The following is a 27206-nucleotide window of genomic DNA, read 5'->3' as shown; positions in this document are numbered from 1 at the left end:
TTAAGCCTATCCCATCTGTTCAGAAAACACTTGAGCTTCATGCTGGTCAGAGACATAATATTTGGAGCATGTCTACCAAAATCTTTAGACAAGTAATCCCCTAAACAACTTCTTTTCTGTCATATTATGAAATGGCATAATTTCCCAAGTGGAAAGTTTGACATCTAACTCAGATTAATCAAGGCACATTTAAATGATAAGCGTGACAGTTTTCATACAGAGATCAGACAAATGTTTAGTTCATTTTGATTTTTTAAATGTTAAAATATCCATGAAACAATATAGTGCAGTAAGACAAGGTGGCTATTCACTCAACAGTGCTTGCAGCAATCCACCTGTAGCAGGAAAGCACCCCTATTCAGTACCTTCCCCCCTTTCTGGGGGGTCTTGACGTCTCACATATCTACAATGCTTACTAAGTCAGCACTTAAGAGTTAGGAATATTATGTGGCAGTAGATAGATTCGGCTGAACATCTCCTATATTGCAAATAGCTACAGGTGCGGGGAAACAGACAAATGCCTATGGGGGATTATGCATTAAGGTGTGATGGCCGAGGCAGTGGCATATCTTCAGCATTGTCCTAGGCCTAAGCCAAGGCAACGCCACCAGCCTTCCCCTCCTCTCCACTGTCCTTACTGCTGGGTGCCCAGATGTGATGTGGTATCCTGGTGCGCCTCTGAAGTGAAGTGTGTTGCTGGGTGAAAGAAAATCATCCTGAAACAGTCCTCTATTGACTTTTTAGTGAATAAACATCACAGATATTTCTCACCAGTGACATAAAATTCCATTATCTATTTCTGGTATATTTAGTACATCTTGACCCAGAGAATAGGAAGGGGGTTCTTTTTGAGCCAGGAACCTGTTCCCAGAGGCTCATGGGAGGCATTGATGTGCAAGCCAAAGGCAAGTACCACTTGGTTACCCATTTATTAAGGTGATGGAATGTTGGGAGTGATTGGAGAGCCAGCTCTAATAATAATTCTTATAATGAATGAGAATTTAAATGATTCTGACCATTAATAATACAATATAATAATAAAAAAAACACACACATCTTACAGACAGGACATTTTGGTCAGGATTTAATGAAATGTTATCAGAGCTGCTGACACTGATAAACTCAGTAGTAACATGCACCTACCCTCCTTCAAGCTGGGTTCCTTTTGGTTCTGAGTACCAGAGCTCCCATTTATTATTAAATTATATGTAATATTTTTTCGTATTGTAAGCAGCTTTTCCCATACAATATCGATGTTTTATTTGTGACTTTCATGAGCCGGCAATGCAAATATTTATAGCAAATACTTTTGTAACAGGGAAAAAACATGATTTCTGCTCACACCAACTACTAACAATTAGAGAGAACATTGATGGTCCAGTTACAAGGGAGATCTATACACAATAATATTGGCAATGTGCCTGTAATAACATTCTTTTTAATCATTTTTAGCAGTGAGATAAATGTAAACCATTTTAATTAATAGTTATATTAAGTTTGTGTAGATGATGGAGGAGGGATAATTTGTTTGCATCCGTTTATGTAAATATGGTGTAGGTTATACGATGAGTTTAAGTGAAACAACAAACAACCTTCGGAGCAGATACTTCGGACGCCTGAATCCGAAACACATGTCTATGCGCGTTCCCGTCAGCTCCTGTGCGCTACAGAGATGGCGTCGCGGGAGCCCGCCGGTTACCCTGGCAGCCGAGGCCTCGCTGCCGCCGATCACCTGTCTCCCAAACTTAGGACTTCCAGGAGTGACGGGATGGGGGAGACCCTACACCTCCCCGGCTTCTCTCGCCGGGTGAGCGCCTGGAGTGGTAGCCTGGAAGACCTGGAAGGACCAACGAGTCCTGGGCACTTCGGAAAGCGAGCGGCCTCGGCACCGCGGCGGCTTAGTGAGCGCTTCGATGAGTGGAGTTCGGGGAGCGAGCGGTCCGGTGCCAGGGGGCACAGTGACCCCGAAACTCGGTCCATGGGGGCGTTCAGTGTGCGCTCCTCGCGGGATCACGGCCGGGAGCCGGCTCTGCTCCGGGGCATATTTGAGATCGCTAAGCGAAGCTGTGATGTCCGACTAACTTCCAGCCAGCTGCTGTGGAGCCCCATTCAGCCTGATACCCCAGGTAAGGGAGGAGCGCCCGCCACACCCGCCACACCTGCCACACCCGCCACACCCGCCACACCCGCCACACCTGCCACACCCGCCACACCTGCCACACCTGCCACACCTGCCACACCCGCCACACCTGCCACACCTTATAACTGCAGTCAGACATCCTTTACACCAAAGCGATAGATAGCAGCAATGCTGCCACTTACACCTTTAATCATGTACGTATATATATAATATAATGTGTATAATGTATATTGTGGTTGTGCTTGTAGGAGTTGTATGTAGGTTGATCACAGTGATCTGAACTTTACATAGAACTTCCACAGGATACAGAAACAATGGACCTCTTTGAATATTTGTTTATTTAGTTGTTAAATTCCTTTATTTTGCGTGTTCTACTTCCTGTAAAGTAGAATTTCGGTGCATTAAAATTTAATGAGCCCCCTTCGTGCCCCTACTATTATTTCACAACACAAAAGGAAAAGAAAAACAAAACGGCTCTTACACACTCGACAACGATGTGGTTATTTTCACTGAAAGTTCACGACTGTGACAGTTTGCACAGTGCTGCAGCACTTTTTCCTGGTTTGCTTTATAGCTTTCATTACATTTATTTTTATATCTCTATGATGTTCGTTAGCACTTTTACAATCGTTTATAATAGTTAACGTATTGACAGACCATTTAAAATGACAACAATATTAACACATATTACAACATACTGGTACAGAAGGAGAAGAGGGCCTTACAGCCTATAGAGCTTCATGTTATTTATGAACTTACAAATCACAGGTGTAAATAACAAAAAAACTGAGTTTTATTCTGACTCCTATATATCACATACATATACACACTTTGCCCTGTTATTAAATATATATATATATATATATATATATATATATATATATAAATTCCCACACACATTCATATTATGACTATAGGTATGTGAATACCAGACCATCACACCTATATGAGCTTGTTGGACTTCCCATTCTGAAACCATGGGCATTATATGGAATCCCCTCCCCTTTCAGTGATAACAGCCTCCAGTCTTCGGGAAGGCTTTTCATAAGACTTTGGAGAGTGTCTGTGGGAACCTGTGCCCATCCAAAAGAGCATTTGTGAGGTCAGGTGCTGATGTTACATGAGACGGTCTGGCTCACAATTTGCATTACAATTCATCCCAAAGGTGTTCAGTAGGGTTGAGATCACGGCTCTGTGCAGCCACTTGAGTTCCTCCACACCAAACTCATCCAACGGTGTCTTTATGGACCTTGCTTCGTGCATTGGACCATAGTCATGCTGGAATAGGAAAGGGCCTTCCCCAAACCAGTGCCACAGAGTTGGAATCATAATTGTCTAAAATGCCTTTGAATGCTGTAGTATTAACATTATACGTTCACCTGAACTAAGGAGCCTAGACATAACCTTGAAAAACCACCCCAGACCATTACCTCTCCTTCATCAAAGTTTACACTAGGCACTATGCATTCTGGTAGCTAGCATTCTCCAGGCATCCACCAGACCCAGATTCATCCCTCAGACTTTAAGTTAGTGAAGTGTGATTCACCACTTCAGAGGAAACGTTTCCACTGCTCCAAAGTCCAGCGGCAGTGTGCTTTTACACCACTACAGCTGTGGTTTGGCATTGTGGATAGTGATCTTTGGCTTGTGTGCAGCTGCTAGGCCATGTAAACCCATTTCATGAAGCTCCCGACGCACAGCGCTTGTGCTGATGTTGCCTCCAGAGGCAACTTGGATCTCTGATGTTAGAGATGCTACAGAGAGCAGGCAATGTTTATGCACTAAACTCTTTCAGCACATCCCGGCCCTACTCTATGAGTGTGCATGATATGCCAATTTGTGGTTGAGCAGACAGATCAAGCAAGGCAGACATTTACTTTTGGCAAAGGTGGCATCCTACGACACATTTAACGTCACTGAGCTGTTTATTCTACTGACAATCTTTGTCCTTGGGGATAGCCACCTATGTTGATTTTTTGGCGATGGATGTAGCTGAAACACCTAAACTCAGAGGGAAGTCCACTTAGTTTTGGTCATATAGAGTATAATCAGTATGTTAAATCTGCTTTTTAAATTGCACATTGTTTTTGTAGCCCTGAATATTACCCCACCAGTTGGTGGAAACCAAGACACAAAGGTGTAGTCTATTAGTCGAGGCCATCCCTCGTTCATAAGGAGAAAGCTGCATAGTTTAGAGGGCTATTTTCTGAGATCACTTTACATAAGTGCTTCAAAACACTCCTTTTGCAATACAATAAAATGTAGTTTGGCAGATTCTTAGCTATGTGATATCTGTGAAGCAGAAACAGCAGGGCACAGCAGAAAAGCTTTACAACATGATAACAAAGACAAAAAGATCCTGAAACATAATTAATTCTCAGTCTATATCCTCTTCTGCCATGGCTTTGTGAGCAGATGTGATTGAAATGGATACTCTTAGCCTGTTTTGGATACCTAAAGTAAGACATCTGTCAGTTTATGAATTAGCGTTTTTGTAATGGAATAGAGAAGGCAGCTCAGAGTAATAAGACTAGACGTTGGTTGGTATATTATCCTCAAATCTTCCTCTGACGCTTGGTCCCACTTAGCTCCTCAGACCTGACTAAATCAGCCATGTGTAAGAAAATCTCATGGATTGTACATAACAACAGAAATAGGCACTACACTTATCACATGAAGCCAAAACACAGGGACCTATAGGTAGAGGTGAATGTGGACAGTGAGCACAGTGCCATATAGCATACGCATAACATATATAATATATATACACATACAGTATGTAAGTGTATATAACCTGTAAACACCTTAAATATGCATATATAAATATTACACCTAGCACTATGAGATTGGTGTCAGATAATAGTTTAATAAATATATGCATCTTACTAGTTTAGAAATAACCATTGAACTGGTTATCTAGTTTAATTGCATATAAATTTTCTTCCTTGCCCTACTGTAAAAGAGTAGCCAAAATATACAAGCAAGGCTTCATAGAATTTTGCAGCAGAGAAGAGCCTTTCAGCACATCTAATGTTCCTGGTCTTTCTAATTCTAATCTTAGGTCTTGTCTTAGATTCAGGATAGCTTTATGTCTTCTCTGTGTTAGCCTGTACCACTTCTAATAGGAGTCCATTTATCTACCACTCTCTCGGTGAAGTTAAAGAACAAAATTATTCTGTTGTATCAGATGAACATAACTGGGCTCGATATAGTTTATGGTGGACCATAAATGATAGAAGCCCTCTGCTGTTCAGAGCACAGCTAGCAAAATAAATTGTCAATAAGAATAAGACATGCACAGAAACACAGGTATCTCAATTTTTGTTTCCTTTCTCATATTTCTGCCATTTGACCATGTCATAGGGTTGGCAGTGTATGAGCTGTACGTCACGCAGACCGTTTCGATTCTTTGTAGATATGCTCAGTGCAGGAGAGGAGCGGCTGTAGCTCCTACAGGATAAACCTTTACACTAGCAACATCATGGACTGAACACCCTAATGAGTCACCAAACGTGTTTTAAGATCACCCAAAAGATTATTCGTTTTTGATATTACTGAAATCCAGTAACAAATTGGGGAATCAGTTCAGAAATTTACTAAAATGGTAGTATATTTTTTTCAAACTTCTGCCTCAAATATCATTCCTGTTGTCGGCATTTCTTTTCATCGGTAGGCATCATACACATAGACACTGTGCTTAAACAGAATGTGTTGTGTATATGATACTCATATTGCCACACTGCCATAAGGAAGTGCTATTATTTTAGACACCAAGTGATTCCATGATAGTGTCACATTTCCTGCACATATGCTTGTGTTTTCGAACACATGACCTCTGAAACATCTGCCAGTTTTGTGTTGGTATCTGAAGTTTCATCCGACTCGTCTTTAAAAACCCCTAGCTTGTCCTACTTACTGGTTCATCATTGCTGTTGCTGGTAAATATTGTCAATATCTTGGGTCGGTCTTTTGTCACAAGTAACACGATCAGCGTTGCTCCAGAAAACTGATATGCCACACGTTAATCATTTCACAATCAATAGCTGAGCAGGGAAATGGCCACATTAAATGAACATGAAGTAATTCTATTGTATGTATTCTTTCGGCAGGACAAGCTGCATTATGCCAGTGTTGAAGCGGTGTGCTAAACTAGAATGTTATTTTAGAAATTTATTTAAAAAGAAACAAAAATCACACGTTTGCTTGTACATTAAATGCTGCCTCATTAAATGCAGTCTGCATGTGGTTGTAAGGGATATATTTCAGCCTAAATAACCCTAATAACTGAACACATAACAAATAACCAAAAATATATGTATACATATTTTTTATTTTTTGAATGGTAAAGAAAAGCACAAACAACTTAAAGCAGGCCATGGTCCCAAATAACTAATTTACTTAACATATTCAAACAAATGTATTCACTATAACACTCTTGGCCCAAACCCAGAGTGAAATCAAACTTTAACTAATCCCAGGCCATCCCAGCCACGACAAAATAGATTATTTAAAATGAATATTCCTTTTTTCGTCTGAAAAGAAGCTCCTCCATGCTTCTGCCTTTGGCTCTCCCGCTATGCTGCTGCTCACCAGACGCTCGTACGAGGTCCGTACAGATGGCTTGCAGTTCGCCTCAGGCAACGCGCTAGCGGCAAAAAACCCTTTATTTATAGTGTAAATTCCCGCTTTTGCGCAGCACGAGACATCCGCGAGCGCTAGGTGGGAAAAAAAACACGGGCAGCACTAGCTAGCGTGAGTTCAACCAGAAGCTTCCATCCTATTTTTATTATAAACTTTTGACCCTAACCTGACCTTTATTTGAACCCATATCCCCACAACCACATACAGCCCTGTCCCTTATATGTAGTCAGGGGTATTCGACGTGTGAGTTTCTAATGGTTGCTGAGTGATGGCCACCAATACAACCAATAGAGAGTAATGGCAGAAAAAAAACGCAAGGGGATTAATGGAATGTTAAGGAAACACTCACTGTCACTTAACTGGGTGTGAGAGTGGTCACTCCTAGTGAGGGGAATGCCCTCCTCCTCTCCTAGTGTGAGCCAGAAGAGGTGCTGACCAGGGAACATTTTGTCAACAGCTAGCCATGTGCTCCGCTGCCAAGATTACTCCAATGTTCAGTATGTAGCTCAGATGTAGCCACAGTCAGCCACAGTCAGTTGAGCCATCCCCAGGACAGTTTTCTACTTCATCCACTACATTCTACTTCAACTGTGTACATAGGATCTATAAGCTCATCAGAACCAATGACACAATACAACAGAATCTAGGGCTCCCCAATGCCACAGCAGAGACTAGAATAAAAAGTGAGTAGTGCGCAATAGAATTATATAGATAATATAAGATGCAAATATACAAGCAAAAAAATGTAATAAATAAATAAATGTGAATGTGCTGCTGGTACACCTCAGAACAAATCCCCACTTTGTTAAAGAAAAACTACAAAAACATATATAGGTGACCGCGCCCCTCACACCAAGTGAGTATAAATAATGCAAATGATACCAATTCAATGTAGCTTCAAGGAAATCCGAGCAGTATGTAAAATTCAATCATAAAACAAAGAGAAAAGAAAAAAACATCATAGTGTAATTCATCAAAATAGTTGTGTGTATATATCTAACAGGCAAAATGGACCCTTACGTTTTTTGCCTGTTAGATATATACACACAACTATTTTGATGAATTACACTATGTACCAGCAGCACATTCACATTTATTTATTTATTACATTTTTTTGCTTGTATATTTGCATCTTATATTATCTATATAATTCTATTGCGCACTACTCACTTTTTATTCTAGTTTGTCACTTTCCCCTATTATTGAGAAGTAGCAGCAATCCCTAATATGTCACTCTTCGACTTTAGAAAGGATTTTGCACATAAAGTTCACAATATCTTTCAAGATTTTGATAAAAATGAAAACACGTCTGACAATTTAGATATCACAATGAAAAATTTAGAAACTTTACTAATTAAAGAAACAAAAATAAGATGGGAGGTAGCAGTAATGGAAAAATATATGAAAGAAGGGATTACACCGAGGGGGCTACGTTTACACAAAACCCCCACCTTTGAAAAAGACAATACACACTTTATGAATCAGTGGAATTTAATTCTAGAGAAATCAACAATTGCACTTATGCAACTGATTATCCAACACAGAACGGATATGCTAACCATCTTAGATCAAGAAATTAATACTATGCAAGAAAAAATTTCTCCGTTCGTAGGAACCAAGGACTTTGAGGAACTTTCAATAAAAATTAAAGAGAAAGTAACACAAGTAGATCAAGAAATAGGAGTTATAAAAAAGAAAAAATATATACGAGATCAAAATGACTATCATTATGATAGAGTGAGAAATTTTGGATTTGAAAAAACTAGAAATAATTTTGATAGACAAATTGAAAAAATATCTAATACTACATATACTCAAAGACCCTATGGGGTTAATAATTATACTAGGAATAGAACATACCCGTATAAACAAAAGTCCCAATATTCAAAAGAGTACAGACCCCAAGAAAAATATGACAGGAATAGTCCCCCCAATAAACGTAAAGTAGAATATAATGATAAAAAGCAAAATGAAACTAATTACCATCATCACATAGAAAAACGGCCTGTAATGCGAAAGTCACCTGTAAGACCGTCGATATCTGGATCTGAGGTTGATACACCAATTAGAAGGGTTAGGCAGAGGACTTTTTTAGATCAGGATTGGAGCTGGAGAAATACTCCCCCTATCCCCAACAAAAGACACAGGTTTACAGAAGAAGGGGAAAAAGGGGAAGAGGAATTAAGATTCCCGAAAAGAATAAACCAAAGGTAGAAACAACAGGGATTTTTAATTTAAGCAATAAAATACTTACTAATGATCATATAAATGTATTAAATAAAGGCCTCAAGTTTGCTCCAACAACTAAATTAGATCAGTTTGATATTTTTGTTGATATTAATAAATATATTCGAAGTTTATGTCTAAAAAAACACTTTTTAAAGTTTCCTGCAGATAACATACAAGACACATATGAATCAAATTTTAAACATACCCATTTGAAGACCAAATCCAATTTTTATCCTAAAACACAGAAATCCCCAGGGATGGAGGTTTTTTTGGATAAAGTGATGTTAGATATAGAAAAATTGGAGAAGAAACACAAATATACCTCTAATTTAACTATTGGGGAGAAAAAAGCTATTAAAGATTTGAGTAATGATGACTCTATAGTAATAAAACCAGCTGATAAAGGAGGAGGGATCGTTATTTTAAAGAGAGAAAAATATATAGAAGAGGCAATGAGACAATTAGAAGATACAAAGATATATCAAAAACTAAGTATGGATCCCACAAGTAAATTTAAAGGAGAACTTACAAAATTATTGGATAAAGGTCTGCTTTTGGGTATACTTACGAAGAAGGAATATAACTATATATTAATAGATAATCCAATGATTCCAATCTTCTACTTATTGCCAAAAATACATAAAGATACTAAAAACCCACCAGGCAGACCTATAGTATCAGGTATTAACTCTATTACCTCCAGACTCTCCGAGTACATTGACATTTTATTACAGCCTATAGTAACCAAACAGCAATCTTACCTAAAAGACACAGGAGATATGTTACGGTCACTGGATAAGGTACAGTGGCATCCAGATTACATTTTAGTAACTTGTGATGTCAGCAGCCTTTACACCATTATTGAACATGAAAAAGGATGCGAGGCTGCAAGAAATTTACTGACTTTAGGAAATGATCTTCAAAAAGAACAAATCGATTTTATTATTGAGGGGATTAATTTAATTTTAACTCATAACTATTTTTGGTTTGACAACCAATTTTATCTGCAAATAAGAGGCACAGCCATGGGCACAAAATTTGCCCCGAGTTATGCCAATTTATTTATGTCTTCATGGGAAAACCTTTTTGTGCATCAACATTTAGGTCCAGAAGGTAATTTAGTAATCTATAAACGCTATATAGATGACCTGTTTTTTATCTGGAATGGTTCTCCAACTGATTTGGACAAATTTTTAATTAGACTTAATGATAACCAATGGGGGATACAATTAACTACACAATATAGCACCTCAGAGGTTAATTTTTTGGATTTGACAATATATATAGAAGACTCTGTCTTAAAAACGAAAACTTATTTTAAATCAGTGGATGTAAATAGTTATATTTTAAAAGATAGTTGTCATTATTTACCTTGGTTGGAAAATATTCCTAAGGGCCAGTTTTTAAGGATGAGAAAGAACTGCACAGAAAAAAAACAATTTGAGAGACAAGCCAAACAACTTAAAAACTTATTTGAAGAAAAACGTTACAGTCCTGAAAGTCTAGAAAAAACTATACAAGAAGTAGCAGAAAAGGAACGGTTAAATATGATATACACACAGACAAATGCAACTAAAAAACTAATAAATCAGACACCAACCAACATCCCTCTAATCCTTAATTATAATGGAGCAGGGATGGAAATAAAAAGGGTAATTAATCGGCACTGGCATTTACTAAAAACAGACCCATACCTGGAAGAACTTTTGGGACAACATCCAAAAATAGTATTTAGAGGTGCACCAAAACTTAAAAATCAGCTGGTTAGAAGTTATTTAAAAATCTCAAACCAAAAAATACAGGAGGGAGACAATGCCTTTCAGAAATGCGGTCTCTGCCTAGCATGTAGAACCATTAAAGAAAGCAGTAGAAACAAAGTTAAGGTTTTCTCTTCATTTGTAACAAAGAAGCAGTACTGCATCAAACAACAATTAACTTGCTATTCAAAAAATGTGATCTACATGCTAACATGTCCTTGCGGACTACAGTATGTAGGACGCACTACGAGACAATTACACATCCGAATAGAAGAACATATGAGAAACATTAAAAAAGGAGCATTAAACCATAGTGTACCCTTACATTTTTTAACACATCATAATAAAGATGCAAAATGTCTCGAATTTTTAGGGATTGCAAGAATAAATAGCTTTTGGAGAGGGGGCAACCTTCTAGACCAGTTAGGTAAGGCTGAAATGAAATGGATTTATAATTTAAAAACTCTTATACCGAACGGATTGAATAATGACTTTGAACTTTGTCATTTTCTCTAAATTATTATTTTTTAATTATTTATTATGATATATATATCAATACTTTGGTTTTATATATATATATATATATATATATATATATATATATATATTTTATAATGTATTTTATAAAAATTGTTTTATCTAGTGTATAAATGATTTTGAGGCCTTTTTCTTATCGTTTTTTTATCGGTATATTAGTACTTTCTTTATCGAATTCTTACTATATTTTTATAAATCCATTTCAGGAGACAATGTATTTTTAAGGCAAGAAGTTTAAATAGCCCCCTAACTACATGGCCAATTAATGTGGATGGTGATAATAATTTTATACCACATATGCGAATTACGCGAATATTTATTCATTTATATTCTTATCCTGTATATTTACATATGATCTATTATATAGTTGTTATCTTATAGATTTACTACTTATGATAATGTATATTAACTAATTTATCCCCTTATAGTATTAATGATAAAGACCTATATTTTAAAATACAATTAAGAACTATTTCAAATATAATTAAGGATTGTTTTGAATATATCTAAGGACTATTTTAATATGATTCTATATTGTGATCCTGTTTAATTAATTTATTAAATGCATATACTTTAACTATAATGAAGAACCCAATTATGGACAATTGACAAATCTATGTGGACAATTTACCATTGATCTAATCAATTAAAGACGGCTATAAAGGAGCACAGAAAGGGATCCACCAACGTACCTGAGGAAGTATAGCACGAAACGCGTCGTACGTTGCACGTTGTGACAGAGGAGAAGGAGGACGTGACTTTTATTTGCGGATATACATTCGGCTGTGCAGCAGTGGATGAACGCGGGACGCCGTGATTTTGAAAACTGCCGCTAGTCCGATTATTTATTTATTTTATATATTAAAGTATTCATCTTTATCTCACCCTCGCCTCCGGATCTGTGCTTTGAAGAATTTGGGAGTAGTTACCTCGATTTCTCGCTCTTCTTCCGAGATCACGAAGTTTTGAATAATTCTACGGTGGAGACTGAAATTTATTCGGGAGACGAACAATCCCTCCCGCTCACCCCCCTACGCGGTTTATGGGCTTGAATAAGCCCCACCAAACGTAAGGGTCCATTTTGCCTGTTAGATATATACACACAACTATTTTGATGAATTACACTATGATGTTTTTTTCTTTTCTCTTTGTTTTATGATTGAATTTTACATACTGCTCGGATTTCCTTGAAGCTACATTGAATTGGTATCATTTGCATTATTTATACTCACTTGGTGTGAGGGGCGCGGTCACCTATATATGTTTTCCACAGCAGAGACTGCTTGCACTCATGTGGCATCAAGCAGGTTGATCAATAGAAACAAGGACATGGCATGGATGGCCATTATATAAGGCCTCCCCTTAAGGACATCTATGTATGCTAGGGGAATGCTCAATTTCAGACACTACCCACAGTGCACTCCAGCAGGGGAGACTTCACTGCATCTGTTCTGGCCATGTTTTTGCCCAGGCTTTCTGGAAAAGTAACTGAAAGATTCTGCAGCGAGGAAGTTCCTCTCATACCACTTGGTTTTGTATGGGCTATTTGCAAGAACTTACACAGAGGGTGCCATTGAAGAAGTTTGTTGTCTAATGTGTTGTATTGACGCTTTGTGATTTGTCGGGAACCGTCTTACACTGAGTAAGCAGGCTGGCAGGAGGAGGTTTAATCCCCAGTCCTCACGCTCCTGATCCTCTCAGCCCTTGTAAATTTGTCATAACCCCTTCCACCCACCCAACCCCCCAATCCTTAGGTTCTATTCCTACTGCAGTTTTTTTGGACCCCTGAAACTGTTAAATATTTTACTGATCCTTCTTTGTATTTTGGATTATTGATTGTTTCAGTTGTACTGTTTATATTATTGACAGCCAACAAATGCCCTCGCTTTATATACTTGGGCACGCTGCTGATGTTTGTGTTCCGCACATCATCGCAGCTTTGTAATGTAATGCATGTAATTACATAGATTGTATGTAATCTGTTCTTGAATAAACTCAATCAAGCTGCCCCTCAACTTGTCACACCCATGTAGCGCCTGACCTCACTTATATGTAATATATGTGCGGGCCAGCCAAGTTCTTCCACACCAAACTTATCCAAACATGTCTTCATGGACCTTGCTTTGTGCACTGGGTCACAGTCATGCTAGAATAGAAAAGAGCCTTCCCCAAACTATTCCCACAAAATAGTATAGCATTGTCCATAATGTCTTGGGATGTCCCCATCAGCATACAGACATCATTGGATGAATTTGGCGTGGAAGAACTTGACTGTCCTGCACAGAGCCCTGACCTCAACCCCATCGAACACCTTTGGGATAACTGGAAAAAGCCTTCAAGTCCAACATCAGTGCTTGACCTCCCAAATGCTCTCCTGGTTGAATGGGCAAAAATTACCACAGAAACTCTCCAAAATCTTGTGGAAAGCCTTCCCAGAGGAGTGGAAGCTGTATAGCTGCAATTTTATGTATAATTACCCACGTGTACATATTCCTTATGCATTCTTTTTCATATTAAGTAACAATAAACGGTGTTAAAATGAAATGTAATCTTTTCCATATCCTGTTCGTAATTAAATAAGGGACACGCTTTTCTTAATCTTTAATTTTTAAAATTGGATTACTTAACATCAGAAGTTTGACGGCAAAGGCAAAAAATGTACTTAAAACACTGTCAGTATTTTTTACCTTTATCTGACACCATACAGTATATTGAGATGTTTCCTGAAATAAAGAAGTGTTTTTCAGTTTCCAGCTTACCGAGTTGGGTGTATGTGGGGGCTAAGTGAATTTAAAGAAGAGAAGACAATGAAATCACCTGCACACTATTCATGTAATGTGTTTTCTCTTTGGACACAAGGTTTAATGCATGTCTAATGAGAATATACTACATAATTCCTCTTTGTAATAATGTGAATAAATATTAGGGAGAAGCATGTTTTTTTCTGAAAAACAAGAAAGCCTGCAGCCTATTAAATTAAAGCTGAATCTATTTATGGGACAGAAATCCTAGAGTATTTTTGTTTTATCTGTGCCATTGTTGGATCAATTTTTCATACAACAAGGGGGTCTTGACTTTTTAACTTTGTGCCTCCTTTCTTTGATGAAGTGTGCACAAAATCCTTCTCAATATGTGTCTAATTTAAAAAAAAAATGTTATTTCTATTAGTATAGGTTGATAGCAGCAGGAATACTTGCATACTCTCTATTTCTGATTTGTGGTTAGGTTATTGTCTATCGGGAAAATACCTTGAGAACTGATTCTTTGTAATCTTATATTTCCTTTAGTGTACAAAGCACATTTATACAATAATTACATGTAAGTACACGTTATGCGGAACTCACTCGAGCTGCAAATTGCTGATAGAGTGGTAAATGTTATAGTGCATGTGAAAGCTGAATCATTCTCTCCGTTGACATTGCTTTGGCTGGTTCTGTTGAATGTGGTCTTTTATTATGAAGCTTTATCTACTTAAATGACCCTAGCACACATAACAAAGAAAAACTTTACAAACGTAGAAGAGGTTAATAAAATGTTTTCTATTAAAATGATCTATACACTAGATGGGCATCGGTGAAGACTCCAGCCTGCCTCGGCAAAGTCGTCCATTTTGGAAATGGCTGGTGGGCCCATCGTAAGCGGAGATCTCCCTCGTAGGCGTCCCACTGACCCGTTACAGAGTAATCCTTGACAGCCTAGGACAGAATACATCACTTCACCCACCTCTGCCTCTCGCCCCCGTGTTTTTTCTTTGTCTTTAGTCATTGATATAGGGCTGTGATATTCCACAGCACTATGAAGTGGTTAAACAGGAAAAACCCATAGTTTATTGAATAACAAAAGATGAGAGAATTGCCCTGCTAAGCAATACAATCTAGAAGTGTCACAAAACAAATATAATGTTCTTTAAGGTATGGATTTGTTGGGGTACACTCGTATGGAATTGTTGGAGGCTCCAAGGTCCTTGTATAGAAGCTAGGTCGCTTTTAGCGGTACTTGTCGCATCCCCTGATGCAGCTCTGGGTACCTTGTGGCAGATGTTTGTCGCCTCATAATTTCATGTCTCCTGGAAACTAATCTTTGCAGAGGACAATCCAATTCTTAGAAAAACAAGCACTTGTCCAACAAATGCAAACAATCGCTGACATCAGCATTAAATACTGTAAGCTGAAAGCAGTGTTCTTTTGTAAAGATCTGAGTACTTTGTGGTAAAAGCAGGTAAAATGTATGAAATAAATGTGCTGTGGTCCAGTTTTTGCTGATGCTTAAATTCATTTTTGAATAATCATATCTGATGATTCTTTAAAATGCATAAATTAAACAAATACATGACTTACCTTTTAGGAGATGCAGCGCATTGCTCTTGAAGGAGCTGAAAAGTGTCAGAAAAGCTCTCCCATTGAAAGAAATGGGAGCACTTTCTACACATGCGCATGGAGGGTCTTGTTAGACCCTTTCCTGTAATGCTCACCAAGCTGATTGATAAGTACCATATTTGCTTGATTATATTACGACCCTGATTATAAGACAACCCCCCAAAATCTGAATATTAATTTAGCAAAAAAAGACAAAGCCTGAATATAAGACGACCCTATAGGAAAAAAGTTTTACCAGTAAATGTTAATTCATGTAAACTATTTTTTTTAATAAAAGCTATGTTTGAGAAAAATATTTTTTTGTTTTTATTTTCCAACCTGCCATCCAGTTATGCACATCTGCCCCCAGGCTTGTCACTCTGCCCCATAAATGCCTTATACCCCCTATATGCCACAGTGCCCCATGATATGCCTTTTAACCCTCTAAATGCTACTGTGCCCCATGATATGCCTTTTAACCCTCTATATGCCACTGTGCCCCATGATATGCCTTTTGACCCCCCATGTGCCACTCTCCCTCCATAAACGCCTTATACCTCTGTATGCCACTCTAGCATTTAGTGGGTTAAAAGGCATATTATGGGGCAGAGTGGCATATAGGGAGGTATAAGGCATTTCAGGAGGCAGAGAGGCGTATAGAGGGTTAAAAGGCATTTCTGGAGGCAGAGTGGCATTAAGACGTCTACCCGCTGCCCCGACTACACACCAGCGAGTCAGACGTACAGGTAAGTTTTTGGGGGGGAGTGTTAAATGGGGGGCATAAGACAGGCGGATCCAGGTCCCCTGCAGCGCTGCGGGGGATATAGATCTTAGGCTCATAGTCAGACCTCTATTATAAGACGAGGGGTATTTTTCAGAGCATTTGCTCTGAAAAAAACCTTGTCTTGTAATCGAGCAAATACGGTATATCACGTGGCAGGAGATGTGTTTGGGTGACCACATCTCCTGCATGACAGCTAGGAAATAGCCAAATGGATACGGAGGAATTTTGGAGAGTCCCTCAATGCATTTGCAAGTGGAGTTCTAAGAAGGGACTTCTTAGCTTGTATGTGTATTAAAGTATCTGATGGCCTTTATACGTATAAAACATTATCAAATAGGGCTTACATATACATAGGGATCGATGACTTATCACAGAAGTTTTTGATTGCAATTTATGTCCTGTATTTAAGCCCCCTACAATATTAAAAATCAGGCACATCCGTGTGAGAAGAAAGAAAAGGTGTTTTATACTTTTGTCTGCTACAACTGTGAAATCTTAGAATAGCTATTATGGGTTGTCGGTTACTAAGGCGCAGGGTACCATCTGTTCAATAAGACATATTATTAAATTGTTAAATACAGAGTTTTTTGTTGAATTTCATACGAAACTGTGCAATTTTGCTGTTTAGGAATTCTATGATCAAGTTGCTACTTTAACAGAGAAGATGCACAGGAGTAAATAAGACTGCTGGGGTATTTTTTTGGCTTGGTGCTGAAACGAAGGTTTAGCAAAAAGAATACTGTTAAGCACTTAAAAAGAAATATTACTGTAAGCCGAGGTCTTGTCTGAATCAATCCTGGCACATCTGCGTGATGCAGACCATAAACAGGATTAGAACAGGATTTATCTGCTTGACGCTAATTGTTCTTGCAGTTTTTAAACATGCTCGCTTTTTTTAATGCTGCCTGGAAAATAAGCCCTCCTCGTATAACTCAACCAGACCTATTTTATACAGAGAGCTTTCTTCTGCATTGTGTCGGGGGGGGGGGGTATCCGGGACATTTTATCTTAGAACCACTAATCTAATCACCTAATAATTAGGAATATTAAATTGTGTTTGAATGTACCACGTGCTGGGTAAACACTGGGTTACAATCGCCGGTGAATCGGAATATGCACGTTGGTAAATAAATGCGTTTGATGGTTAATATGGTGATGTTTGTTCTAAATTTTTACAGTATTTAGCTTTTCAGAGAACAGATCTCTTCAGGCGGTTCTATTATCCTTAATACAATAAAAATATCCTTTGCACCATGGCAAGCCTCATGTCAACGGGGGTTTATATAATCGGTTCTGCCAGGAAATCTTAACATCTTGATAAAAGAATGAAATAAATTTAGAATATGTGATAACGTAGCGTGAGGCTCATGTGAAATGTAGACGTTGGTAATTTAATGTATCGTTTTACAGCAATACTGCTGGTGTTGCAACGTGGAAGCTACATATAAATCGCTTATACATTTCCATGACTTAAAGGTTTAAATGATAACACTTAGTTTTAATATATTTTATTTAAAAGATCATTTTTAATTTAAAAAAAGTTTGCTTTTGGGAACTGGTTCATAAATAGCAGAACTTTTGGATTTATTTACCAAATAGTGATTTATATGTAAATTGAGCTGATCTGAAATGCTTTAGTTTGCTGACTTGCCTATGGATTATGATGAGGGTTCTCTGAGACAGCTGTATGCGATTGCCCCCATACTTTGCCCTCCCGAGGCTCCGCTGCCTGTCTAGTGGGATAGTGTGCTAACGCCATGTTAGGTATTGTTGTTGTCATCGCTTAACTCAATTCAAGTGAGACACACTATAAACATATGATCTCAATAAAAAAAAATCTCAATGCCCAAGCACCCAAGACCATGCTCAGGTGTTGACTGACAGATGCCAGCAGGTAACTGCTGAGTAAGATTTCAATGAAACGAGACTAATGCAAACTCAATTTACTTCTCTGATCAATGTCATGGAAAGTAGACGTAAATGCCCCTTTAATCTGATGAGGTCCCGGTAAGTGTCAACGTTGAGACGTGCCGTAACTATTCTTTCTGCAGTTATGGAACTTTAAAAATAATGAGATGCACACAGTTTTCTGCTATTCAGCTGAAAGCACCCATTTCAGATGGGTTTTGAGATATGCCAAAACTTTATGCCCACTTTTTTTTAACCTGAATCCAGAGAGGGGATCTAGTTGAGGGGGTCTAGTTGAGTGGGTCCTTTCTATCATTCTAGGTTGAATTAGAACATGCAGATAACCTTGGTGTCTCGGAGAAAGCAGCTTGTGTCTCCTGAAGTGTAAGCAGCTTTCTCACAATTTTTAAAATCCGTCCTTAGAAACAACTTTTTTTTTAAGCTAAGTGGTACGGTAAATAATTGATTTATAACAGTTTCTCCAAAAATCAGCTATAGCGGCTATTAAAAATGTAAGAACATAGCTATGTTTTACTAGTGATTGTTGAACACATCGTACTATCATTACTTCTTTTTAACTGGACCACTAGATTCATCAAAGCTAATTTGCTATCCATACGATATGACGAAACAGCAGCAAACCTTAATTTAAGTCACAGTACGAAGTCGCAGATTAAATAACGCTGTTCAGCCTTTTAGAAGAGTTTATTTCTTCCAGATGGGAACCAGAATCTTTCCAACGCTGATTAGTTCTGTGCATCTATAGGGGTCCAGGACGTAATGAATGCTTATTAAATTGTGTTTAAGTAGCATTTGTATGCTGTGCTATAGAACGGCTTCTTATGACTTTCATGTATTTCAGTTTTTCTTTGAATATTACAAAGATATATAGTTTAGAACATATTGTAGAATATGACATGAATCTACGATTAGACGGATGAGTTACAGCAGGCATAATTCAAAGCGACTGCTTTTTTGCCCCATGTTGTGGTTGGCCGTCTGTTCCACTACGTGATGACAATATTCCCATCTTTTGCCACACTCAGTAGATGTACTGATCCCACGATGAACAAATAACATTAGCATTATACAGGTTGATGTGCTGCAATATATTCTTATTCCTTATTCTGATTTTTCTGTAGTCTCTCCAAAAAGTATACATACAATACAGTCCAAAATATAGATTTTTTTTTTTAAATTGATATTTTAAAACCTATTAAGGCTATGTCTATAAAAATGAGCAGCCTAAGTGAATATTTTCGCCACATTTCTCTAACTCTTTTTCTGTTTCTTTCTTTAATCAGGCAGCTCTAAGGTCTTCCATAAAGAAGAGTTTGTTGACCTGAGAGATATATTCTCTGTGAAAGTCAAGAGACGCCGTTTAGTGGGACAGAAAACGGGTGGTACCTTATTGGGTATCACAATATTTTTGTGTGTCAGAAAAGGACAGAAACTGAAGGAAGACTCACTTCATCTCCACAACCTAAGTGAAGACTACTGCGATTTATGGTTCAGGCAACTAAAAGAAATTCTGAATGGTCAGTAAGTTTGAAAATTATTTTCCCATAATAAAACTATTATTCTAGTTTACGTGTATTGTACGTTATATGCAGTATATTTTTTTCCAAAATGTCTCCTGGCGGTATACAGAAATCCTAGATTTCCTGCCCTGTATGTAAGCTGCTGTGCACTGGTGACCTCACATCGTATGGTCTCCCTAGACTCTATGGGCACGATTCATGTCAATGCAATGCATCCTCCAACCACCTGGGGGCACTGGTTCATGTTAGTATATACATCCCTGAGTGGCCTTTTCTACCTCCTGCTATTGGATGTGATTTTTTTTTGCAATGTGTTTTTTTTTGTGGATAGGCTGCTTCCCTTGGCTAAAACTGAGGACCCAGTGGCTTGTTAAATTGTTTGCTATATGATTAAGGTAGCACCCTTTAAGTGCCAAGATGGTACCAAAGTTTATATTTTGTCCTTGCCTCAATACTCCATCAAGCAGAGGGGGTTCATATTCAAGGCTTATATTATTAAACACATCTCAGACTGGGTGAGTGAAGGGGGAATGGTGATTTGGGTAATATTTTATCTTTACATTATATCTATTTTGTGGTTTTACTCGCAAATCAACCTCAACCCCCCCCCCAAGATGCCAGGCAAAATTTACCTGCCTGTTTTTAAACTTACGTTGACTTGACTCTCCTGCAGATGAGTGTAAACAAGTTGCCATTCCTTTTTTTGTGAGCATAAAGGCTTTTGTCCAATGCATTTGAGTTTGGCGCTGTAAAATCATTTTTTGCCATCTTGAATATACTTTAGTGTATAGCCTGTGTTTTCATTTTTATCATTGAGCTTTTAGTATATAGATCTGTAAAATGGATGATTTAGATTTAGTGAAAGGCTTGTTTTTAAAAAAAAAATATTTAGTCATCTGATTTTTATCTATAATTTTTAACAAGATAACAGCTAATGCGTACACCTTGGTAGATAGGTGTTCAGATTTCATGCCTGAAAGTGTAATGTCTTATGTCAGTAAACCGTGCTCTCCCGTAATACCCTTTCCAATCCCAGAAGGTACCTTGCAGTGTAATTAATTAGCCTGTATGCTTTACTATGCAATAGCACCACTTAGTCATTATGTTCCAATATGTGTGTCAACTCATAATGGGCTGGATTTGCCTAAGTAAATGCTTGCAGTGTTCTTTCCTAGGCAATTTATCACGTCACATCTGTTATGCTTTGCTAAGTTGCTGATATGCTGGCGAAATACAAATTGCTTGATAAACATGTATCCATGCATTATTTGCACAAATCTAAAGTAGAAAAACAGTCTGCATTTGTCTTTTTCCTTTCTTTCCTTCTTTCTTTTTTTCCTTCCTTCCTTCTTTCTCTCCTTCTTTCTCTCCTCCTTTCTCTTTCTCTCTTTCTCTCTTTCTATTCCTCTCTCCCGATCCACAATTGCAGTCATTGTTTACATGATTTGTTCATTGAAAGTAATATACGATGTATTCATTCTATATAAAATTATGCAAAAAAAAATAGTGCTGAATCTGTCAGACTGACGCTGTTTTCATGAGATCATAACGAATGAGATATATATATATCCTATATTGTCCAATTTAAATAAAGTATGAAAATGAATAATAATTGTCAATCAGAAGTCATTGAGTAAAACATGTTTAAAGGGGTAAGTGTCGAAGACAAGGAAGCACATATTACAACTTCCTACTTGGGCAGATGAGAATATTCCAGTGCACAAATCACAAGGAGATTTTGGGGGGAAATGGAGATTCAGTCTGCATGAAATACTTTCTGGTGAACAAAACTGAATTAGCTTATTCTGCACTGGCAAAATGCAGTTGACTTATACAAACATGTAGTCTTCATTTTGCTATGGGTTTGAGACACGAGAACAGAATAACCGGCAGAGTTTCTTACTTTTTAATTCTCACTGTGCTACATTTTACTCTCGATTTGTAACCCTGTCAGAATCTCAGGATGTGTCTAAACTGTCATCAAATGGGTTTGCGTATCATCAAGCCTTGTGTGAAGTCCTACGGCACAGTCTTGTGAACATGGGTTTAAATGGCCAATGGGTATCTCATCATGTATCGTCAAGACCCGAATCCTCCGGGCCGCTGCAGCGGGGTCTTGACACGCCCTGCTCCCCACCCATTTTTCCTTCAAATGGGGGTGTTTCCCCATTCGAGAACTCCCCCGACGTCAGCGGGACCGCCCACCGGCGTCAGCGTGCAGTCCTGGCTGCGTCCTGCAAGGGAAGGCTCTGAGTAGCTGGAGCCAAGAAGTTCCCAAGTATGTGTATCATGTCCTGTATGAAGATATCCTCTGACTTATTTAAATCTCATGAATTTATTAATATTTATATTGGTTATTCGGAGTGTACATAATCTTCGGTGATTTCTTTGTGAATTTGAATGCAAATGACGTGGGTATAGGTATAGGCAACCGATAATGTAGTCACAGACAGGGTTAAGATAAACGTGAGAAATAGTTTAAAGATCCCTACAATTAAATTACCTTTCAGATAGTGGCACTTTAATTAGCAAGGTTGCAATTTCACACATTCGCTTTAAAATCTTGTTAATTTGAGCAGAGGTTTCAGGTTGTTGTTAAAAACATCTTAATGGGACTACTCCATTGTGACACTCGGATATGCCTTTAGTAAAGTAGTTTATTTTAAAAAGAACATGTCCAATTGTAAAGTTTTATAAGCATTGACGGCCTTTCTCTTGCTGTGAAACTGTAGAATGTTTTAGGATTTGAGAAAAGTGACGGATCTTCTTTATAAACTTTTTTCCCCCCCACAAGAATGTCTAGTTATGACATTGTGGGGTTTATTCACTAAAGGGAAAGTTGACAGGAGGGTTTGCATGAGGGTTGTGGTTTCATCTCCTCAACTTAACATATCCAGCCCCTTTGATCTTCTTCACACACCAGGGTTGGAGGGGGCACAAGATCCGGTCTGTGCCACCCCAAAGGGGCCTTTAGACACTTTAACTCTCTTCACCCCAGTGGGCAACGATTCCCCTGCACGGTTTTTAATTTTAACCATCTCAATTCATCTGGGAATGGAATGGGGGTCAGGGGTAGGCACGGTTAGCCTTTATGCTTTCCACATATTTGTTTATTATATTTACCCACCGTGAGTTGGGGGAGCAGTATATACGGCAATATCCCCCCCCCCCGTTTATTTTATTACCCCCATCTCACTGTGTGCAGCGTGGCGAAAGAGAGAGGCAATGTTTACCTTCCTTGGTTAATATGGGAACCTGGGGGCCACAATTTATATATTTTTTAACTATATTGTGGATAAAATTGAACTCACATGCCTTCACAAACAACTTGCAGATTAATAGATCTGCAAGTGGTTTTGTTAGTGTTAGCCATAACTTTTCTTCTTAGTGAATAGACCCAAATAAATTATGCATTATGCAGGGCCAGCTTAGTCTTGCTGGAGAAGCTTTCCAGTGTTGGCCCTTTATAAACCCCTATGACTATTACCTGCAAAATAAAATATACTTATGTCAATATGGAAAAATGCTTATTAATTATACAAAACTGAAAAATGACTGAAGAAAGTGATTGTTTTTTAAGGCAAGACATTATCCAAAAATGTTTTTTTTTTCTTCACTTTCCTTATGTTAAGAAAACAAAATATCAAAATAATTGTTTAGTTTATTTCGGGCAATTATTTTTTTCTCAGATATATATATATATGTTTTGCTATTAGATCTCTATACCCTCCATACCAATGGCTTTACCTATACAACATATCTACTTTCTTTGGGAGTAAACTCATGGAACTTCATAGACATTGACAATGTGTATTGTTACAATGTCCTCAAGACATTTTGCCTCACCAAAATTATGATTTTAATATGTTAAAGTATATAAATCATTTGGCATTAAAGATGTTTTCAAAGCATGAGCTACCTTATTATAGACACTGTTGAGAATCTCGGGGGCTGTAATTCATCTGGTGGGTTGGCTACAGTAGTTTAGGCCAAGTTCCTTGCAGTCCTGTGTTGTTCACTCACTTGCTTTTTGAAGATTAATGATTAAATAGTTAATTTAGGAGCAATGATCAGATTTCTTCCCATTCCTATAATGAATTTTTTTTTGAGTATGTCTAAGTTTTATTGTAATATTTCCTTCGTTATGTAGAATTGGTTTGACTATTACATTATAAATCAATATCACGTGTTTACAAAAACCCTTTGTAATATAAGACTATAAAATTACAAATTCTACTTCTGGAGTTCTGTAAATCTCTTGTACTTGGGATACTTTAGGTTGTGAACGAAAGTCTTGAGTTATGAATTGGGTTAAGCGCCTGTGTTAATTTATTTGCAATTTACTGTCTTCTGATATTACTCATGATGCTATTGTTGGTGAGTAAATAGTCTTCCTACATATACAAGTCCTAGACAAGTATCTTTCCGGTTCCACTTCTGCAGGTTCTCAAAGTTCTGCCAATTCATTTTTCTCTTGGGACATCTATTACGTCAGCTAAGTGACTTTGTCTTATTGGTTCAAGATAAAATAAAGTCTTAAGATGAAAGTGATATGTTTTACTGGGCTAATATAGAAAAGGATGCAGAGTCACATAAGCTTTTGGGATCCCAGAGGTCTCCTCATCAGAGGGATAGATGAGGCAGAAGCTGTGGGTCCATTATAAGAGGCATATTAGAACAATAAATATATGCCTTGTCTTCGGGTTTGGAGATGTCTCCCAGTAATGCATGCAGAGGTTTTACTATTTTTGTATAATTGCAATAATACCTTTCCATTGACTGATTACGGTCATTTCTTATACAGATGACAAGATGGTCCAATGCGATGGGCTAGTTGGAAATGTGTTATTCTAATACTTACAAATAAAAAATACGAAATTCCCTATATTCCCATAATTATTTAGTTACTGGCATTAGGAACTCCATAATTGTACTGGATGTTTCCGGTGAGTCTCGGGTATATTTTAGACCATTCAGCATACATTGATTTTGCATTTAAAGCACAATAAACCTTTTTCCCCAATGTGGCTTCACAGGATACGTCATGCTGCTAACATATGGAACCAGCGATCAGTTAATTTTACCTCTTTGTGTCACCTGTATGTAGTTATTATTATTATTATTATTATTATTATTATTATTATCATTATCTATTATTTTGCAATCTCTTAATCTTTATGCTTACTGAAAAAAAACAAAGTAACTTAGTATGTGATTGGTATTTACTACTATATACTAATACTATATCCTTTTGTTTATTTTTTGGTTATATAAACAATTTATACAAGTAGCGCTTATCTACAACTTCAAAGTAATTTTTTTAAAGCTACCCCATAGGTAGAGGTTTGCCAACAGTACTTGCCAGCTTCCACACCGGTACTGAAAAGGTTAATTTTTTTATTTTATTATACAGCTAGCATTTTAATGCCACTATACCTGTTTATAGCATTATTTATGTTATTCATTAACTCTGATGGTTTATCATTAACCTTTACCGTTTAGCCATAGTCACCTAGGCAATCAGCATACCTAGTATATTAGCAACCGTTGGCTCAGACAGTATCTCCTTCAAGATTTGAATTACTAATGTGTGTAGATGACGGTTATATATTTCAAAGAATTAGGTTTTTTTGTTTTTTTTTAGGCATGAACCGATTGCCATTAAAAAGGGAGCTCTAAAGCTGCACAGATGTGAGTCTGCAAGTAGCGTCTCTGCTTCCCTATCAGCTTTTGTTTTCAGAACACCCTGATTAACCCCCACTTTTCATGGATCACCGACTCACTGATAGATCAAGTTTAAACTAGCACATATTAGTACGTTTGTTACTGCGAGAGGAACAGTTGGCCATTCTTTTACCCGACCGCTGCTTCTCTATGCTTTTGAATGCTGAAGAGAAAGTAATAGAATATGAATTGCAAACATACAATGGGATTTAAATATTATACTCCAGTTAGCGCCCAATCTGACATAATAGTCTTCGACTTCACAGAACAGCATCGGTGTGCTTTGCACTATTAAGGACCTGCTTCTAGCACTATGTATATTAACAAAACAAAAAAAAAAGATTACTTTGTATCTTAATCTTTCGTCTTTTATAGATTTGAAAGTATTTTTTAGAGCAGGATATATAATAGATTTAGTATTTGCATGGCTTATACGTTCAGATGTTTATTAAATGTGGTTTTTGTTCTTTTCCTCTGTAATTGTTTATTATCAATTATCTAAAATGTTGAGTTTTGTTAATAAATGCATGTTTGTGAAGGCTACAGATAGATTTAAGTGCTGCCAGTGAAAGTTATTTCTTTACCCCTCTATTATATACAGTGTATCAGAAGTAGCATGCTTTAAAATGAGTTTCCCTGTCATTTGTTAACCCCTTAAGGACAATGGGCGGTCCCAAAACCCACTGAAAACAATGCATTTTCAGCCCGTACATGTACGGGCTCTGTCATTAAGGGGTTAAAAACTGAATAGTCACCCTTTCTTATAGTATGAATAGGAAGCCCTCGTGTTTTCGGTGTATACTGTATTTCTTCAAGCAGTCTGCTAAGGCGAATTCTCAGTGGGCTAAAGCCTTTCAGCCATGCAGGAGAGATCACCTCTCCCATATGGTATCTGTTGGTGGTAAGGAGCCCAGCTGGGCAGGGTTACCTAATAGAGAAGGCCTAGTCAACACATGTCTACTGAGCCATCTCTTTGTAGCAAACTGCTCCCCGCTTCCAGATACATTATCAGCCAATTCTAGTGGGATATCAGGCGGAATACCCTTGCAAAAATAAAGCAGCCATGTTTACTTAGTACAGTAGTCTGGTAGGCAATAATGTTTTTCAGCTATAGCTGTCCCTGGATTGTATTTTGTGAAATAGGAAATTTGTCTTTTATAATAAATAAAAAAATGCTGATATTTTTTTCTAATATAGTCCACTGAGAGTACCTTAAGTACAAAGCAATACAAATTTCTTATGGCACTGTGTGTATATATATATATTGTTGGGGTATTTCTATTTTATTAGATCTTTTGCTTCTTGGAAAGTGTTTTGATTGCTTAAATATGAATTCATGGATCTTGGACTTTATTGGGTATCTTACTTGAATTCTATTCATCATGTGATGCAAATCATCTAAATTCAAATTCGGGTTTCCAAAACCCCTGTGTTGTTTTAGTACCTAAAACCAGCATATATGGGGGGCTAGATGTTATAAGCCCAACATGAATAGGGCTAAGTATTTGCTTCTTCATATTCCCTAGTCATGGGGAGATGGGGTAATAATCCACAGTTCATTCTCCTTTGATTGGTTTCTACAATGATGTA

At 37.6% G+C, this 27206-nt stretch overlaps 1 protein-coding gene across 1 annotated transcript in view; it reads left to right on the top strand.

Annotated features, from left to right (window-relative positions):
* Window positions 1-1672: 1672 nt before the first annotated feature.
* CERKL (ceramide kinase like) overlaps window positions 1673-27206 on the top strand; it is a 47546-nt gene continuing 22012 nt past the window's right edge. The window contains exons 1-2 of the mRNA XM_053471945.1: window positions 1673-2126; window positions 19656-19889. Of these exons, the coding sequence (XP_053327920.1) occupies window positions 1673-2126; window positions 19656-19889 (688 nt within the window). The remainder of the gene's footprint in view (window positions 2127-19655; window positions 19890-27206) is intronic.

This window comes from Spea bombifrons, chromosome 7 (assembly GCF_027358695.1).
Source record: "Spea bombifrons isolate aSpeBom1 chromosome 7, aSpeBom1.2.pri, whole genome shotgun sequence".
NCBI lineage: Eukaryota > Metazoa > Chordata > Amphibia > Anura > Pelobatidae > Spea > Spea bombifrons.
This window is presented reverse-complemented; position numbering and strand designations above follow the sequence as displayed.